Here is an 18,763-nt window from a genome sequence, read left to right as displayed (position 1 = left end):
TTAGTTTCTTCTGTTGATGTGCAGGGGAAGCCTCTAGAACAGAAGAGCCAGCACAAAGAGAGAGAGAAAGGAGCCTGAACTGGCTCACAGCATCTTGAAATCACCTGGGCTGCCATGGAAGCTGGAAGGGTTTCCAATTCTGTGCTCTAAAGGGAAGGAGAGGAGGGGGCGCCTGGGTGGCTCAGTTGGTTAAGCATCCTACTCTTGATTTCAGCTCGGGTCATGATTGCTCGGTTTGTGAGATCGAGCCCCACATCAGGCTCTGCACTGACAGGATGGAGCCCGCTTGGGATTCTCTCTCCCTTTCTCTCCGCCCCTCCCTCAAAACAAAATAATTTTAAAAAAATAATAAAGGGAAGGAGAGAAGGGGTGTGTGGTTTGAGGGGAGGTGCAGTGGGGGGGGGGCGTATAGGTGTGTGTGGGGTGTATATGTGCATGTGTGCAATCTCCATCCATCACAGTCCACCCCACCAGCACAAAAGACAACAGTAGATACACTCCAAAGGCTTTCAAGCATTTTAATTTACAACAATTGTTTTATAGTGGCACCGGCCCCAAGCATCAGCTGAGTGTCTTAATTCCCTTTATTTCCACAGCGGGGATAAGAAAGACGGGACCAGACATCTACTCGAAAACTCCCAAAGCCACACATTCTTCCTGGGGTGTCCAATGTCACGAGGGGCAACTGAAGCCAAAACTCCAGAGTTTAGGTCCCTCAGTTCAAGTATTTTCACTGTCGCTAAAGTAAAAACAGCCTGACCAGTTTTCGATCATTGGTTTTTGTGGAAATGATTTTCAGAGAGATTGCAACTAAGAAATTTGATTTGTGCTAATGGTTTTCCTAGAGATAAAACTTATAATTCCTATTTTACAGAACTCAGTACAAATCCAAAATTAAGTATAGAGGTAACCATTTTTGACAAACCTCCCCTTAACCAAATTGTCTTTTGTTCCCCTCTGGAATCTGACCAGAAGCAAAAGAAAGCCCACCCAGGGCCTGGGGGTGGGGGTGGGGGGGGTGGCAGCCAGCAGGTACCTGTCCCCACAGCCAAGCTGTGTTACAGGAGTCGGCAGGGTTCCTTCCATTCCTGGCTAGGATGGTCCTCATTGTTGTAGTTACAGGATTTGTTCAGTACTAGGTAAAGTGATGCAACGGGAGTGTAAAAACAAAGCTGTTTCTTTGGCAGCTGAGCATTTGAGAACATTTGCTTTCGAAAGATGCCATAAAAGTGAACCCCTAAACACGAAAGAGACAGGTGCTGTGGAAGTAGGTATGTGTGAGACCAAGGTGAAATCTGGAAAATTTCATAAAAGTCTAAGTAAGAGGAGTCTGCATCCAATTCCTATATGTAATTGGTACATATTTTATAATTTTTTTATTTTTTTATTTTTTGAGAGAGACACAGAGTGCAAGCAGGGGAAGGGCAGAAAGAGAGGGAGACACAGAATCCGAAGCGGGCTCCAGGCTCTGAGCTGTCAGGGCAGAGCCCGACTCGGGGCTCAAACCCATGAACCATGAGATCATGACCTGAGCTGAAGTCATGCTTAACTGACCCAGGCACCCATATTTTATAATTCTAAGCGACCTCACTGATGAATTGGTCTGTGCTGTTTGGGGGAGGGCATCTACCACTGTGGGAAAAATGGAAAATTCAGGAGAGTGGGGTCCCCTTTTATACTCTTCTCAAAGCCTGCAGTACTGTGTGTTTAATTGGTCTCTTAAAATGGCACATAGTGAAGCAAGTTTTCTCAAGTTTAATTGACAAAAAGAAAATCTTTTTACTTCTTTTTTATGGAAGAGATCAAGGAACTGTTAAATTATCGAGACATTATAGCTCCCTGAACACAGTGTTGGGAAGGGCTAAAGAGGAAATAGGTTTAAAAAAAAAAAAGCTGTAACAAGCAGGCAAAACAGTAACAAGATTAAGAAAGGATAGTTAACAGACTAAGAAGGAAACAGAAGAAAAAAAAGAAAAACCCAACCTTCCAAACGTGAGAAATACAAAAGCTTAGTTATCTGGGGTCATGACTATAGGTGTGGCACTAAACATTCCACTGACCCTACGAGCGTCACTGTATTCAACCAAACATTGGGATAATGGCTATGACTCCAAGATTCCAAAAATGGTTTACGTGATGACCAGCGTACTGGAAGTCTTCCATTTGTCCCTCAGATCCACGGTCACCCTTCTCTGCCCCACCCTGTGCCCCTAGGACCTGTTCAACTGGTCTCGTTGCCCTCCAGCTTTGCTTGGGTTGGGTTTGGCCAATGGGGAGAGCACAGAGGAGATCAAAGAGAAGGGAGAGAGAGACAGATGGGGGTATTCATTTTCCCAGCTCCCCTGCTGTGGGGTCACAGGGACTGGCTGTGTCCCCAGCTGAAGGTCTGGCCCCAGCAAGTGGTCCCCCATGCAGCAGCCTGTCCACTAACTGCCCCCTCCCTGCACTATCCTCCCCAGTTCTCTTATATTGTGCCCCTGTCTTTGTAAATGGTCACCTTATAAAACACCCCAAATCACTCCACTGGGGAGCACCTTCCATGACTACTGGGGACTCCGAATGACACACCCATGAGCCCAATTTGCTGATAACACCACCTCAGGTCTGCAGAACACTTGACAAAATAATATGCACTAACACCAACAAAAATCCAGTAAAGAGGCAAGCAGGCATTTTTACTACGTTACAGGTATGGAAACAGACTCAACACGGCCAAGAGTTTTTGAAAGTCACATGCTAACAGAACAAGAACCCAGACCCTTCAATCTCTTTCAAAATGTTTTCTCTTCCGCCACAAAGCAGTAAAGTAAGGGCGCACAGGATCGTGAAAATTCTCAGAATTTCCGTGCTCGAGTAGGTAAGGTTTGGTTACGCAGAAAATGCAGCTAACGCGAACCAACGATAGTGGAAAATATAATGTGTCGTGTGTTTTAAATCCTAGCCATTCCTACCGCTCAAGTGAAGGTGACATCGTGTGGTCTGTAACACTCCACCTTACCTCTTTCGCAGATGCTGGGGTAAAACGCATCAGGAAACACGGCTCCCGCCTGATACGCGTCCTGGTGTTCAAGCAACAGCTGGGGAGCAGGAAAACGGAGAGATGAGGGGCAAGGGGCAGCAGCCTGGGACAGGCCCACCAACAACAGGAGGATGGAGGGCAGGCATACGTGATAATAAAAACTCACGCGTAATCCAAGACAACGCCCTCCAATGGAGAACCTTGTCCTAGCAAACACAGGCGGATCAAGGAGTAGCAAAAATCACTTATTTGCTCCGTTCACCCAACAGAGCGGGATTTCCCAAGGCTAGTTCGCCAACTGCTTTGTAGAAGGATTTTCAATGATCCGGTGAAAAATCAGTGAAAGAGAGGAATACAGACATACATACGTGTACATAAAATACACACATACACACAATATACGCACATATACATTTACACAGTTGACCCTTGAACACAGATTCGGACTGTGCAGATCCACTTATTTTCTCATTAATGGTCTCTTTACCTTGCTTTATTAGAAGAATACGGTATATAATACATATTATACAAAGTAAGTGTTAATTGACTCATCAGTAAGGCTTCTGGTCAACAGGAGGCTATTAGTAGTTAAGTTTTTGGGGCGTCAAAGTTATATTTGGATATTCAACTGCCTGGGGGATTGCCCCCACCCCGTCCCCGCAGTCCCTGTGTTGTTCAAAGGTCGACTACGTACACACAAGTTTATAGCTGCTACCTGTGCTTTAGAGTAAGATTAGGTCTTTTGCGCTTGGGGGGGGGAGGGGTCTTCCTTGGGTGACTGGCTCACTCCATTCCATTCTGACCCCCTTCAGGGGGTCCCAGAGGTCTCTAGAGGCTAGAAAGCAAAGACTACATTTCCCAGACTCCATGGTGGAGCCCCCTCTCCCCCTCTGCTTCTTCAGCTAGCAGGAGAGTGCCTGGTTTTGCAGCAGAGGTCGGAGGGGCCCAGGTGTTCACAGGTAGAGTACAGAGCACCTATTTTGCTAGTAATGAACATGGCTGAGGTGACAAGGTCCTGGAGCCAACAGTCCAGATGGCGGCTTCCTACTCTCCAGACTGTGTAGGAGGCAGTTGGATCTGGATCTAGCAACTGGGGCCGTGGCTGTTTGACTAGGCACAGGTGACCCTGGCAGGCCAGTTCCGGGTGTCGTTCTGGGAGCCCTTCCTGGATGCTCAGCCCAGAACCTGCTCTTCGAGCGCTCACACGTCGTCAGCACGGAGTTCCCCAATCCTGGGCATTGAGCCCCTCTCAGCAGAAGCTAGCCAGAGGGGTTTCTGTGATCTGCAGATGAACTCTGATGGCCAAAATGGGCAAAGTAAAAGCTTGGCAACCTAAACTTCTTCATTTCTCCGTAAGGACTTACTAATCCCCCCTGCCACCACGATGTTTGGCTCAGAGATGCACGTTTGATGAAAGCTAGCTCAGTTAGAGCCCTCGCCGAGACTCCTCATCTCGAGCCATGGGGGAGACACCCTCTTCCCTTCAGGGATTTTCAGCTTGAAGGCTGAGTTCTGGATGGCCCGTGTCCCCCACGGGGAGAGAGACCGCCACTTGACCTGTGGGTGGAGCTCTGCTCCAGGGCTGTAAGTTACATGGGCCCCTAAAGTCTCCTTGTTCTCTAAAGGTAGCTCGGGTTGGACTTTTGTCACTGCAAAATAATAGTTACCTTTATTGAATATTTACCTTGTCAGCCACTGTCCTAGTTACTTCACATGATAAAGACTCTAGGTGAGGGAGAGCCCGTTACTTAACATTAAAACAGAATTCTGAAGTAAGTTTTGAAAAGTAAATGTGTCAGCAAAATAGGACACTGCCGGCGGGGTGGGGGGAAATGTGGGGGAGGATGCGTCCTTCAGACGTAAAAATGTATTTTTAAGCTACAGAAATAAAAGTAGTAGGATCCTGGAGTCGAAAGAGATCAAAGAGAGTCAAGAAACAGACTCAAGCATACACAACATACAGTGAAGAGGAAAGGGGGGGAGTAACCAACAAATGGTGTCGTCGCAACCCTGTGGCCGTGAGGGTTCCAGCGTGGCATAACAACAGACAAATACGAGGTGACTTAAAGAGTTAAAGGCAAAACAAGAGGCCACAAAATTAGGACCAAACTTAAGGAAATAATTGCACAACCTCAGAGAGGGAATGATTTTTCTAAGCAAAGCATACAGGCAAAATCCATAAAAGAACAGAATGGTGCACTTAAGTACCCTAAAATGTAAGCAATTTGCATGGTAAAAAGCACCAGAAGCAAATTTAAGAGAAAAATAACGACGAGAATCATTTGATACATGATGGGGGCTCATATATTTAATAAGTCATTTTTCCACATCAAGATAAATATCCTAATTGAAAAACAAGAAGATATAAATGATTCACATAAGTACTAGAAATAGTTGATGAGCCCTTGAAAGTATATTTAACCTCATTCTTAATTCACTAAAATGCCAATTAAATCTCTAACAAAATACCATTTTCCACCTACCAAATTAGCAAAAATGAAAAAAAAAAAACAAAAACAAAAAAAACAGGCTCCAAAAGTGAATGTTTCCAAACCTGAAGATACCTATCAAGAAATTTCAATGAAATACATGAGCAATTAAGGATATTAATCCTTCCTATAGGTCTTTCCTGTTTAGTTTTGTCTTGTTTCTGGGCCAAACGGACTCCACTAGCAGTGCCACGGCTGAAGGGGTTTGCCAGACATGGTTAGGAAACTGGCCACAAACAAGGGGCCTGAGCACGTAAGAACACGTATCAAGAATGACAAAGGCCAGGCTTCTCACTGTTGGAGAAAGGAGTCACAGATACAGACATAAGAAGGCTAGAACGAATCCTGTGATGATGGATCATAACTGGAGATATTTTTGGGTGAACTCATGGTTTTAAATAAATAGGCAGATAAATAGACACCAAAGCCAACTAGAGGCAGAATCTGGGACAATGGAAGCCTCAACATAAACAATAGTAATGTAATATAAACCATTAAAAAGAAATCCATGGGGCGCCTGGGTGGCTCAGTTGGTTGAGCGTCTGACTTCAGCTCAAGTCATGATCTTGTGGTCTGTGAGTTCTAGCCCCACGTCAGGCTCTGTACTGACAGCTTAGAGCCTGGAGCCTGTTTCAGATTCTGTGTCTCCCTCTTTCTCTCTCCTCCCCTGCTCATTCTCTGTCTCTCTCTTCTCAAAAATAAATAAACGTTAAAAAAAATTTAAAAAAAAAAAAAAAAAAGAAATCCATGAACGTATATGGATATAAGTAAATATACGAATGCGAAAGAAGGAAAGGCTCTACTTTACAGTAGAATGTCGATAAACGTAGAAAGAATAATGGAATCAGATAAACAATTTGGCCACCATCATAATAATTATTTCAGGCAAGAATTATCAATGGATACTAAAACCGATGGGAAAAACAGGGTATTTACATTACCTTAATATCTCTCCCCATAAAATATTTACTTGCTAGTTAGAAAATACTGGGGCGCCTGGATGGCTCAGTCGGTTGAGCATCCAATTGATGTTGGCTCAGGTCATGATCTCATGGTTCATGGGATTGAGCCCCACATCAGGCTCTGCACTGATGGCGTGGAATCTACCTGGGATATTCTCATTCTTTCTTTCTCTCTCTCTCTCTGCCACATCCTCTCCTCCCCTCTCAAAATAAATAAACCTTTTGAAAAAGCAGAAAATACATATTAAGTTTCCAGTGTAAAAATGGAAAGACCCCATCTTACCAAGAAATTAACATCACTAAGACTTCTGCTTCCGGGAAGATCGAAGAGATGCACTTTTCTTATTCCCTCTTGCTAAACATAACTAAGAACCCGGGATGTTGTGCACAAAGTGAGACTTAGAAGCCTCTGGAAGGTGGAGGGAAGTATGCAGATGGCTGGGGAAATGCAGGACCTGAAGACGATACCGTGGAGAGTTCTCTTGATTTTCTTTTGGCCTCTTATGTCCCCAACTGGATACCAGAAAAACTAGAAACTCCTATGAGCATAGACTAAACACACAAACGAAAGCCACAACAAAAGCCTGTTGTAACCATGCGACCAGGAAAGAGGCAGACTAGCAAGACAGAAAACTTTTAGACAACAGCCTCTCTACTGCAGCCAAACAACACAGAAAAGACTGTGGCCCCACCTTTACCAGGACTTTCATCTGTGCTGTCCCGTCTCCCATCCCTACCCCTCAGGGTGAGTGGAAACCATGGGGAGATCCTAGACATACAATCCCAACTGGCAGTGACATGGCACCTCACCCCATCCCCACTGGGTGGGACCAGAAAAGGCCCAGGGGAGAGCAGGACGTTCACCACCAAATGACACACACCCCAGCATCTGTAGAGGCCGCAGTGAGGAGCAGTATTAGGTACTTCTACCCCTCCCAGCCAGGGAGGCATCAGTGGAGACCCCAGGGGGAACCTTGACCTCTACCCCCAGTTGGCAGTTAGGAGAGTTAGGAGGTGGGTATCCGCTCACTGCAGACCCCTCCCAAAGCGGTGCTGGAAGAAGTCAGCTAAAATAGAAGGTTTCAGGGGGGCTAAAACCTGGGGGCTCAGCCGGTTAAGCGTCTGACTTGGGCTCAGGTCATGATCTCATGATTTATGAGTTCAAGCCGCACACTGGGCTCTGTGCTGACAGCTTGGAGCCTGGAGCCTGTTTCAGATTGTGTGTCTCCCTCTCTCTCTCTGCCCCCACCCCGCACTCGTGCTTTCTCTCTCAAAATAGACATTTAAAGAAAAATTTTAAAAATAGGTTTCAAGTAAGATCCAGAGTCTCATAACCTGATACCCAAATGTCCAGGTTTCAGTCAAAGATCACTCATCAAACCAGGAACCAAGAATCTCAAAAGGCATGAAAAGAGACAACCAATGGAGGCCAACACTGAGATGGCAGAAATGTTATAATTATCTGACAAATATTTTAAAGCAGCCATCATAAAACTACTTCAATCACAAACACACTTGAAACAACCCCCCCCCCCCAACCACCACCAAAGCAGTCTCAGGGGAGAAATATATGAAGAACAGCCAAATGGAAATCCTAGAAATGAAAAATACAATAGCTGAAATAAAAGTTAATATCACCAGAAACCGTACACTTGACATTGTGAGCCTTCTTTTTTCTAGTTATTTTTTTAAGTTTATTTTTATTTATTTTTTGGAGAGATTGAGCACGCATGAGCAGCGGTGCGGGGGCAGAAAGAGAGAGGGAGACAGAATCCTAAGCAGGCTCCATGCTGTCAGCGCAGAGCGTGATACAGGGCTCAATCTCACAAACTGTGAAATCATGACCTGAGTGGAAGTTAAGAGTTCTATGCTTAACGAACTGGGCACCTAGGTGCCCCGACACCATGAGCCTTCTGATACAATCCAATGAGAATACAGCATCATCTCCATGTTCTATGATATTTCTGTCAAAAAATAACCTGCAATGGGTCTATCATGGAGAACCATCAGACAAAACCTTATTAAGTTGCATTCTAAAGAGTTATTGGACTTTGCCCTTTCCAGAATATCAAGGTCATTAAAAACAAGGTGGGCCTGAGGAACTGTTGTAGGTCACGTGGTGCTGGATTGGTTCTGGAACCATAAAGATTATTGAGACACAACTGGTGAGATTTGAATGAAACCTGAGGATTGGGTCAAAGTGCTGTTCAGTGTTGATTTCCTGACTGTGATTATTATGCTGTGGTTACATAGGAGCGTCCTTGTTTTCAGGAAATACACAATGATGTGTTAAAGGATAATGGGTATCCCATCAACAACTTACTCTCCAATGGTTCAGGGGGGAAGAAATCAATATGTATAAATAATGTGGAATTGGATGAAGTCTCTGGACATGAAAGATTCCATTTTCCTGTCCAATGAATGAACTCTTGAACTGGGCCAGAAGCAGCAACTATTTGACAAGCAGTTGCTCATAAAATTTCAACAGGACAGCAAAGTTAATTAATACATAGGAGGACAGTTTTAATTGATAACACCAATAATCAAGAAGATAGTCATCAGAAATTGTTCAACTGGTCAGCACCAAATTAGCAGGGTTTTTCCTTCTCTCCTTTATCTAAATCATGGAATCACCCCTTCCTTTTTTCCTCATAAACACTCCTTGGTTTCCCTGAACGAGCAGCACACTTTTCTGGTTATTCTAGAATCTGTACCCTCCCAATTGCAATTCTGAGACCCAAATAAAGACCTTTGTTCCTTTTCAGTTCCACCTCCTTTCCTTGGTTGACAACACAAAGGATAAAAAAAGGAAATATAAGTTGTCAACAATTAGGGAAACTGGGTAAAGGGCATAAATGAATTGCCTAATTTTCCAGCTTTTCTATTGGTCTTTAATTACTTCCAAATGAAAAGTTAAAATATAGAACTGGATGATTGAATGATGGTGCATTATGGATAACAGAAAAATATGTATTTGTTCTCAGTGATTCTGAAGTTCTCTACTGACATGGAAAGACATCACCAATATATTAAATGAAAAATAACAAGGTGCAGCGTGCAGAGTGTAATTTGGTGGGGTGGGGGTTGTGCTAATAAATGAAAGAGATGACACCTAGAATGATATAAAGCCAAGTGTTAATGCAGGTCGTCTCAAAATTTTTCTCTATGGTGAGCATCTATCAGTTCTCTCATTGGAAAAGAAAAAACCTCTTCTATGGGCAGGTAGAAGGAAGCAGGACAGAAAGGACAGCAACCAAGCAAATAACTACCGTTGCTATGATTTCATGGTTAAAACACCACATTCTGTATTCTTATAGAACATAAGTACATATAATAAGTCCAACCATAACAGTCTGAAATTAGAAATTATAAGAAAAACTAGGGGGGAAGAAAAACACATGGAGACCCAACAACATGCTAGTGAACAACCAATGGGTCAATGACGAAATCAAAGAAGAAATTAAAAAATACATATGGAAATATACATAATGGAAACATAATGACTGAAAATCTTTGTGGGGAGCCCCAGCTGGCTCAGTCAGTGGAGAGTGCCACTCTTGATCTCAGGGTCAATGAGTTCAAGCCCCACATTGGGTATGGAGCCTACTTGAAGAAATCTGGGGCACCTGGGTAGCTCAGTTGGTTGAGTGTCTGACTTCGGCTCAGGTCATGATCTCGCACTCTGTAAGTTCCAGCCCTGCGTCAGGCTCTGCAGACAGCTCGGAGCCTGGAGCCTGCTTCCGATTCTGTGTCTCCCTCTCTCTCTGCCCCTCCCCTGCTCATGCTTGGTCTCGCTCACTCCCAAAAATGAATGAATATTAAAAAAAATTGTTAAAAAGGAAGAAATCTTTGGGGTGCAAAGTTTATAGCAGTTCTAAGTGGGAAGTTTATAGCAGTATAGGCCTACTATAAGAAACAAGAAAAATCTCAAATGAAGCATCAAACCATACCCCTAAACGAACTAGAAAAAGGACAGATAGAGACCAAAGTTAGTAGAAGGAGATAGTAAAGATTAGAACCAAAATAACTGAAAAAATAAATCAATGAAACCAAGAGCTAGTTCTTAGAAAAGATAAAACAGAATTAATAAACCTTTAACCAGACTCATCAACAAAGACAAGTACTCAATGAGTAAAATAAGAAATGAAGGAGAAATAGCCAACACCATAGAAATACAAAGAATTATAAAATACTATGAAAATTATATAACAAATTGGAGAAACTAGAATAGAAAAATTCATAGAAACATAGTCTTCCAAAATTGAGTCAAGAAGAAATAGAAATTTTGAACAGACCAATTATTAGTAACAAAACTAAATCTGTAATCAAAAAACTCCCAAACAAAATTCCAGGACTGGATGGCTTCACAAGTGTACTCTACCAAACATTTAAAGAAGAGTTAATACTTATTCTTCTCAAACTATTCCAAAAAGTAGAAGAGAAAGGTAAATCTCTAAATTCATTCTATGAGGCCAACTTTACCCTGAAAGACACTACTAAGAGAACTACAGGCCAGCATCTCTGATGAACCCAGACACAAAAGTCCTCAACCCATATTAACAAACCAAATTCAATAACATGTTAAAAGGATCATTCATCATGATCAAATGGGATTTATTCCTAGGATTCAAAAGTGGTTCAATATTCTCAAACCAATGTAATAGGTCACATTAACCAAAAGGATTGAAACCATATGATCATCTCAAGAGATCCAGAAAAAGCATTTGACAAAATACAACATTTGTTTATGATAAAAACTCTCAGCACAGTGGACGTAGAGGGAACATAATAAAGACCTTGTACAACAAACCCACAGCCAACATCATACTCAGGAACAAGACAAGGATGTCCTCTCTTACCACATTTATTCACCATAGTACTGAAAGTTCTAGATGCAGCTATGAGACAAGAAATAAAAGCATCCAAACTGGTAAGAAAGAAGTAAAACTGTCACCATTTGCAGATGATAGGATATTGTATATAGAAAACCCTGAGGACTACAAAAAAAAAAAAAAAAAAAAAGAAAAACTATTAGAGTAAAGGAATTCAGTAATGTTATAGGATACAAAATTAATATGCAGAAATCTGTAGCATTTCTACATGTGAATCATGAAGTAGCAAAAAGAAAAACTGAGAAAACAATCTAATTTATGATTGCACCACAAGGAACAAAATATCTAGGAATAAACTTAACCAAGGAAGTGAAAGGCCTATACTCTGAAAACTGTAAGACATTGATGAAAGAGATTAAATAGGACAGAAATGGAAAGATATTCCGTGCTCATGGATTGGAAGGATTAATAATGTTAAAATGTCCATATTACCCAAAGCAATCTTCAGATTTAATGCAATCACTATCAAAATACCTATGGCATTTTTCACAGAACTAAAGCAAACAATCCTAAAATTTGTGTGAAACCACAAAAGGCCTCAAACAGCCAACGCAATCTTGAGGAAGGAGAACAAAGCTGGAGGAATCTTGGAGTGTATCCAGATTTCAAGCTACACTACAAAGCTGTAGTAATCAGCACAGAATGGTACTTGCACAGAAACAGACACATAGGTCAACGGATCAGAATAGAGAGCCCAGAAACAAACCCACACATATATGGTCCATTTCTCTATGACAAAAGAGTCAAAATATACAATGAGAAAAAGACGGTCTCTTCAACAAATGGTACTGGGAAAACTGGACAGCTATGTGCCAAAGAATGAAACCGGGCCACTTTCTTACACCATACACAAAAATAAACTCCAAAAAGATTAAAGACCTAAGTAGGAGAGCTGAAACCATAAAAATCCTAGAAGAAAACATAGGTAGTAATCTCTTGGGCATTGGCCTTAGCAACATAATCATGGATAATTCTCCTTGGGCAAAGGAAGCAAAAGCAAACAGAAACCATTGAAACTACACCAAAACAAAAAAAGATTTTGCGCGCGCGCGCGCACACACACACACACACACACACACACACACACACACACACAAAGACAAACACACAAAAGAACTCAATAAAACAACAAAGTAACTTACTGAATGGAAGAAGATATTTTCAAATGATGCATCCCATTAAAGGTTAATATCTAAACAACATAAAGAACTGACACAACTCAACACCAAAACAAAACAAAACACCAAACAATCCCATTAAAAAATAGGCAGAGGACTTGAAAAGACATTTTTCAAAAGAAGACCTACAGATAACCAATACACAGATGAAAAAATGTTCAATGTTACTAGTCACAGGGAAATGCAAATCAAAGCCACAATGATATCACCTCCCACCTGTCAGAACAGCTAGTCAAAAAGGCAAGAAAACAGCAAGTGTTGGCGAGGATGTGGAGAAAAAGGAACCCTTGTGCACTGTTGGTGGGAACGTACATTGGTGCGGCCACTGTGGAGAACAGTATGGGGTTTCCTCAAAAAATTAAAAATAGTATTACTATATGACCCAGTAATTCTGCTACTGGGTATTTACCACCCGCCCCCTCCGCAAATGAAAACAATGATTCAAAACGATGTATGCAGCCCTATGTTTACTGCAGCATTATTTACAAGAGCCAAACTATAAAAGCAACCCAAGTGTCTATAGATATGTGAATGGATAAAGGAGAGGTGATTACACACACACACACACACACACACACACACACACACACACACGAATATGACTCAGCCAAAAAGAAAGAATAAAATCTTGAAATCTGGGATAACATGGGTAGACTCCACGGTATTGTGCTAAATGAAATAAGTCAGAGAAAGACAAATAGCACGATTCCACTTAGATGGAAATGTAAGAAACACATGAACAAACAGACTCTTAAATACAAAGAAACTGGTGGCTGCCAGGGAGAAGGTCATGGATGGGAGGGGATCAGCAAAATAGGTGAAGGCGATTAAGAGGTACAAACTTCCAGTTATAAGACATGGAAATGAAAAGTACAGCACAGGAGATACAGTCAACAATATCGTAGTAATGCATGGGGACGGGTGGCGACCACACTTAGCACGGTGAGCATTGAGTAAGGTATAGAATTGTCGAATCGCGATGCTGTACATATGTAATGTAGCATTATAGATCAGCCACATTTTAGTAATAAGAAAACAATGGGAAAAAAGTATCAGGGCAATAATGACACCCAGTGTGAGGTCGGTTTGCTGTTTTTACAGTTCTTATAAATTAATGAACTGATTTTCTCCACTTGATGCATTATTCTTTTTGTGTAAGTCAAATCTTTAAAGAGAAAATATATTAACAAAAGATAACCCCAGAACCAACAAAACTCCACAGAGCCTGCCCCTAGATCTCCAGCCTGTGGGGGACGGTCTAGGCACACAGCTGGCATCCTTCAGGCCACTTCCTTCTGAATCATTTCACCAAACTGTACCATTGAGTCCAGAAGTTACCGAAGAGCAGGTTTTGAATAGGGAGAAAATGATACTACAACAATTCCCACATACAGAGAGATATAAAATAGATCAAGAAAAGGGATTGGATAGTATCAGAAAAGGTGAAGTAATCCTGATCTTCATAAATTGAAAGCTGAAGGGTAAGCACTCAGGGCACTTAGTCATTTCTGATGACGACATCACTCTTTGCATCAGGGCGGATGCGGAGGGGAAGGATCGGTGTCCAGTTCACGTTTCAAATTAAGTTAGTGACGCAAGCACGAATATTTCTACTAGAGAAATCGCTCTGTACACACTCAGGATTGATCGTTTGCATGATCAGTTAGGCAGTCTTCCTCCTTCCCCTCTTGCCTGGCTGCTTTCCTGCAGGGTCAATGAGGATAACCAACTGCTGTTGAAGTGTCAAGAAAGTCGAAACTAACGTCTAAACGAGGTATGAAGACATGACAGATTTCAGTTATGTTACCATCCTGCTTTCCATACTGAATTATCGGGACTTACTGGCAATAATTGGATCCAATCCTGACATCAGGAGCAAATGTTAACCACTCTTATCAAATGGAAGTACTTAATCCTCTCTGTCACAGCACACTGTTTAGCTATAGAACTAGCAATAGTGTATAGGGTCAGAACGGGCGCAGTCGATTTGAGGACAGGTCCAGAGAAGCCACCAGATGGTCCTATGAAGAATACAGTAGGAGGAGACGTCAGAAGAGCCTCTCAACATGGACTTCTGAAGAAATCCTTCCTGCTCCTTGTACGGATGCAATTTTTATACAACAGACAGTCAGGAGGTGAAAAATAATTTATCTCAGGTGTGGCTTCTCTTTGTAAAAACAGGAAGACGCACCATTTTTAGACCATTCTTTCTCAGTTTCTCATATTATGATTTGTCATTAAGGTTTTTTGGCACCGATGGAAGAAAGTTAACGAGCGAGAGAAAAAGTAAACGTTATACCTCTTTGTAGTTAATTCTCCCATCTTGAAGGTGGAGAAACTCCAGAGCTCTGTGTCCTGAAATATTAAATCAATGAAATTCAACTGTAACTGAAAACAGAACTTACTCGAGATATTTTAAAAGGAAGATGTAATTTTTGTCATTGTAACTGTCAAGGAAGTGGGAAATGGAAATTAAGTGTGTACGCACTAGTAATTTTCATCAGGCATAAGATTCTTATGATGTTTATTTTGTTAAACTACAGATCAAATCCGCACGGGGATTTGAACTTTCTACTTAGGTAGCACTATAGACCTGGCTAGGCTAGGTAGCAGTTCCCTCCTAAGTAAAATTAAGTAAATAATACCCACCTTACAGGTTCGTTGAGAGAGTCACACAAAATAAATGCTGTGTGATGAGCACAATGGCTGATACACACTAGGAGCTCAGTAAACAGAAGGTGTCATCATTGTATTTTGCCTCAACAACCCACTGAGATAAATAAGCCTAAGCAGGAAATATGATACATGGCCAAAAGCATGGAATGAATCAATGACTCTCAATTTTTTTTTTCCATCAGTTAGATGGACCAAAAAAAAAAAAAAAAAAAATCATCTCAGGTCACCTGCTCCACCCACATGCCCACACACCCACACCCTGAATCTTCTTAGAATCTAGAAGATGAACATGCCTTGCGAAGTCACTTCCAAGGGTGATACCTTTATTTTTTATTGTGCATCACATCCAGTTTTATAATCCATACAAAAACACAGCCACTACTAGAAGCATTAATACTATATGATACAAACTCACAGCCCACACAAACGACCTGTGTAGAAGATTCCAGTGATTTACAAAGCCAAACCACTGAATGAGGCCAAATCTAATTAACTCGCCTGAATGTCAACCTTCCACACAGGCTTTATAGAAGAAGTGAAAATAGGAACCAAGACATTTATAAAACCCTCTAATTAGTAAATGTCGGAGTTTTGTCTTTTACATAAAAATCTTCAAAATCTGGGGCGCCTGCGTGGCTCAGTCTGTTGAGCGTCCAACTTCGGCTCAGGTCATGATCTCCTGGTTCGTGGGTTTGTGGTTTGTGCTGACAGCTCAGAGCCTGGAGCCTGCTTTGGATTCTGTGTCTCCCTCTCTTTGTCCCTCCTCTGCTTGCTGTCTTTCTCTCTCTCTCTCTCAAAAATAAACATTAAAATTTTTTTTTAATCCTCAAAACCTGTACAGGTTAGGAGTGGTCTTCAATTATGCTCAAAGTTTTATGTTAATATACTACATTTAATATATATTTAGTATATATTAATCTATTAGGATCTTTGTCACAGACTAAAAAATAGCAAGCAATTATCTGATTTTTTTAATTTTATATTTCATCTGTGTTTAAATTTTAAGGATTGAATACTTCAGTATTTCTACTTATACTTGTTCTCTTTCAGCCCACTTATGGTTTTAGCCAATTTCAGTTTCACAGAACTTACACTTGGAAAATACTTTTCAAATTCATTGGCAAGTTTGGCTTCCTTATTCTACAGGAGAGGAACAGAGAGGAAATGAACTGTTCTTGTGGCACGTACTTAGTTTACAGAGCTGGTATTAGAACCTCGGTCTAATTCTCTTTTGTTTCCTGACTCTCGCTAGCAATAAATGTTTTTGGAAAGAATGCTGGACTGGCTGTCAGGACAGCCGGTCCTAGGCCGCCCCACTAACGAGCTAGCTGGGAGATTCTTCTACATCCATGTCCTTGTATGTGAACTGCAGGGACTGGTCTCAGTGACCTCTACTGCCCTTCCAGACAGCAAAATTCTGTGATCATAGGCTCTTGGGCGCTAGAACTCAATACCTAGGTCTATCTTGCACTGATAAGTTTTCACACTTTATTTGTAATGTTGTTCTGCTTTGTACCTTCTGGAAGTGGTCTAACTAGAAAATATTATTGTTTTTATCTAAAAGTAAACCCAGACATCGGGTATTAACTGACATTAATCCGAAAATTGTTACAGAATATAATCCCATCTGCTTAGATTATAAATTGGCTGACTTTTTCCAGGAGTTAAAAAATAGTACAAATGCCCTTCATACGAGAACTGAATGTACTGTGCACCAATATCCGATACTCTGCCTGTAGCCGGTCCTTCCCGGCTGCTGTCCTCATCCTGGGCACCTCTAATGCCGGTGGCCAAGCTCCCTCGCATCCTTTTCCTCCCTGATGCCAACCCCTTGACTTGGGGGATAGACTCTTGGGGCCACAAGTGGCCTTTCCGCACACTTGGAAATACAAAACAACAAAAATATCTTCCTCAGTCTTACAGAATTCCATGCATCTTTCTCCTCTCTGCATTCGATCAGATGTTCTGCTTCTGGGCAGCCCCCAGCTCATCCAGCTTGTCTGCCCACCCAGAGCAACAGCCAGGGACCGTATCATCAAAGATGCATCGTTGCCAGGCCTCCTGCCCGCCCCTGACTCGGGTCACGGCCCACCGCTCTCCACCCCCTGGCTGCTGGCTGCAGCCGGGGGAACTTGTTATCAATACACAGGACCAACCGTACATCTCTTCCTCAACGCCTTTAGACGGACTTAGAGTCCTAATCGCACAGCAAGGTGCCGGCACTTACCTATTTCTACGTGCGTGGAGATGCCACATGGTGAACCTCTTGGACACAGGGAGCCCAGTGTGATCAGCAGCCCGGGCCAGAACCTGCACGCGGACATGCCCTCGTTCCTCACCACTCCGGTGACACGATGTGTCTGAAATCCAGGCCCAGGCTCCCTGCTTTCCCTCTAAGCGGGTCACCGACACGGGAAGCCCGGCGTCGTTTCAAAATAATAACACTGCCCAGCAAACTGTTTAACTACTGTTTAACTTCACCAGAACAGCAAACAAACTCCACCTGGGAGGGGGGAAAAAAAAAGCCATCAACCCAAATGTGAATGTCCTGGGGTTGAAGCATTGCCACTTTCTGACCTGGGGTCTCTGGATTTTTTTAACATGAAATTTGTATGATGACACTAGCAAAGTTTTTCTCCAAATATTCTTTTTTTTTTTTTTATTTTTTTTTAACGTTTATTTATTTTTGAGACAGAGAGAGACAGAGCATGAACGGGGGAGGGTCACAGAGAGAGGGAGGGAGACACAGAATCTGAAACAGGCTCCAGGCTCTGAGCTGTCAGCACAGAGCCTGACGTGGGGCTCGAACCCACCGACCGCGAGATCGTGACCTGAGCCGAAGTCGGACGCTTAACCGACCAAGCGACCCAGGCGCCCCTCTTTGCTTTCTTAAAAAGAGAGAGAGAGAGAGAGAGAGAGAGAGAGAGAGAGAGAGAGAGAGAGAGAGAGACTCTCACCTGTCTATATGGACAGTCAACATCCCCTCACAAGGGCTGATCTCTCGGGCATCGTTTCCACACGCGTATCAGGTGCCCTGCGTCCTTGGCCTCCCAAGCCACAAGTGCTGGGAAAGCTTTTATGACAAACAGCTGGCACCAGCTTCTCTTTCAGTATTTGGCAACAGATACCAACACCCGCAAAGGGATTACACAACAGCAACCACTCCTGGTCTCTCTTATGGGGCTTATCTCGAGCCTGTTGCACGGTCAGATTCCTGCACCCCAAGAAAAGATATCGATTCCACCGGGGGCGGGAGACGTGGGACCGATTTAAGACTGGGAAACAAGAATTCAGAAAATGCTAGGCTCAGAATCCACCTGTCACGAAGGATCTAATCTACAGCACTTAATCCATGGGAAAAATTACGTGACGCTCTCAAAGCTCCAATTGTGCATAAGATACGGGAAAAGCAAGGAAGGAGATCCTAAAAGGGTGGGCAGAAACCATGCTCATGCTCAGGTGAGCAAATAGAGAAGAATAGAATGTGGGATGATCTGAGATCCTTAGATGTCTGCCAAGTTTCCTCTGTAACCTTAGCTCAGCCACC

General features: G+C 42.5%; 1 protein-coding gene across 1 annotated transcript in view; it reads right to left on the bottom strand.

Moving 5' to 3' along the window:
- GPLD1 (glycosylphosphatidylinositol specific phospholipase D1) overlaps positions 1-18,521 on the bottom strand; it is a 64,549-nt gene extending 46,028 nt beyond the window's left edge. The window contains exons 1-4 of the mRNA XM_078446585.2: positions 18,174-18,521; positions 17,444-17,719; positions 14,840-14,895; positions 2,999-3,077 (exon numbers count right to left, since the gene is read on the bottom strand). Coding sequence (XP_078302711.1) covers positions 2,999-3,077; positions 14,840-14,895; positions 17,444-17,540 — 232 coding nt within the window. The 5' untranslated portion in view covers positions 17,541-17,719; positions 18,174-18,521. The remainder of the gene's footprint in view (positions 1-2,998; positions 3,078-14,839; positions 14,896-17,443; positions 17,720-18,173) is intronic.
- Between the last annotated feature and the right edge of the window lie 242 nt (positions 18,522-18,763).

This window comes from Panthera onca, chromosome B2 (genome assembly GCF_046562875.1).
Source record: "Panthera onca isolate mPanOnc1 chromosome B2, mPanOnc1 haplotype 2, whole genome shotgun sequence".
NCBI lineage: Eukaryota > Metazoa > Chordata > Mammalia > Carnivora > Felidae > Panthera > Panthera onca.
This window is presented reverse-complemented; position numbering and strand designations above follow the sequence as displayed.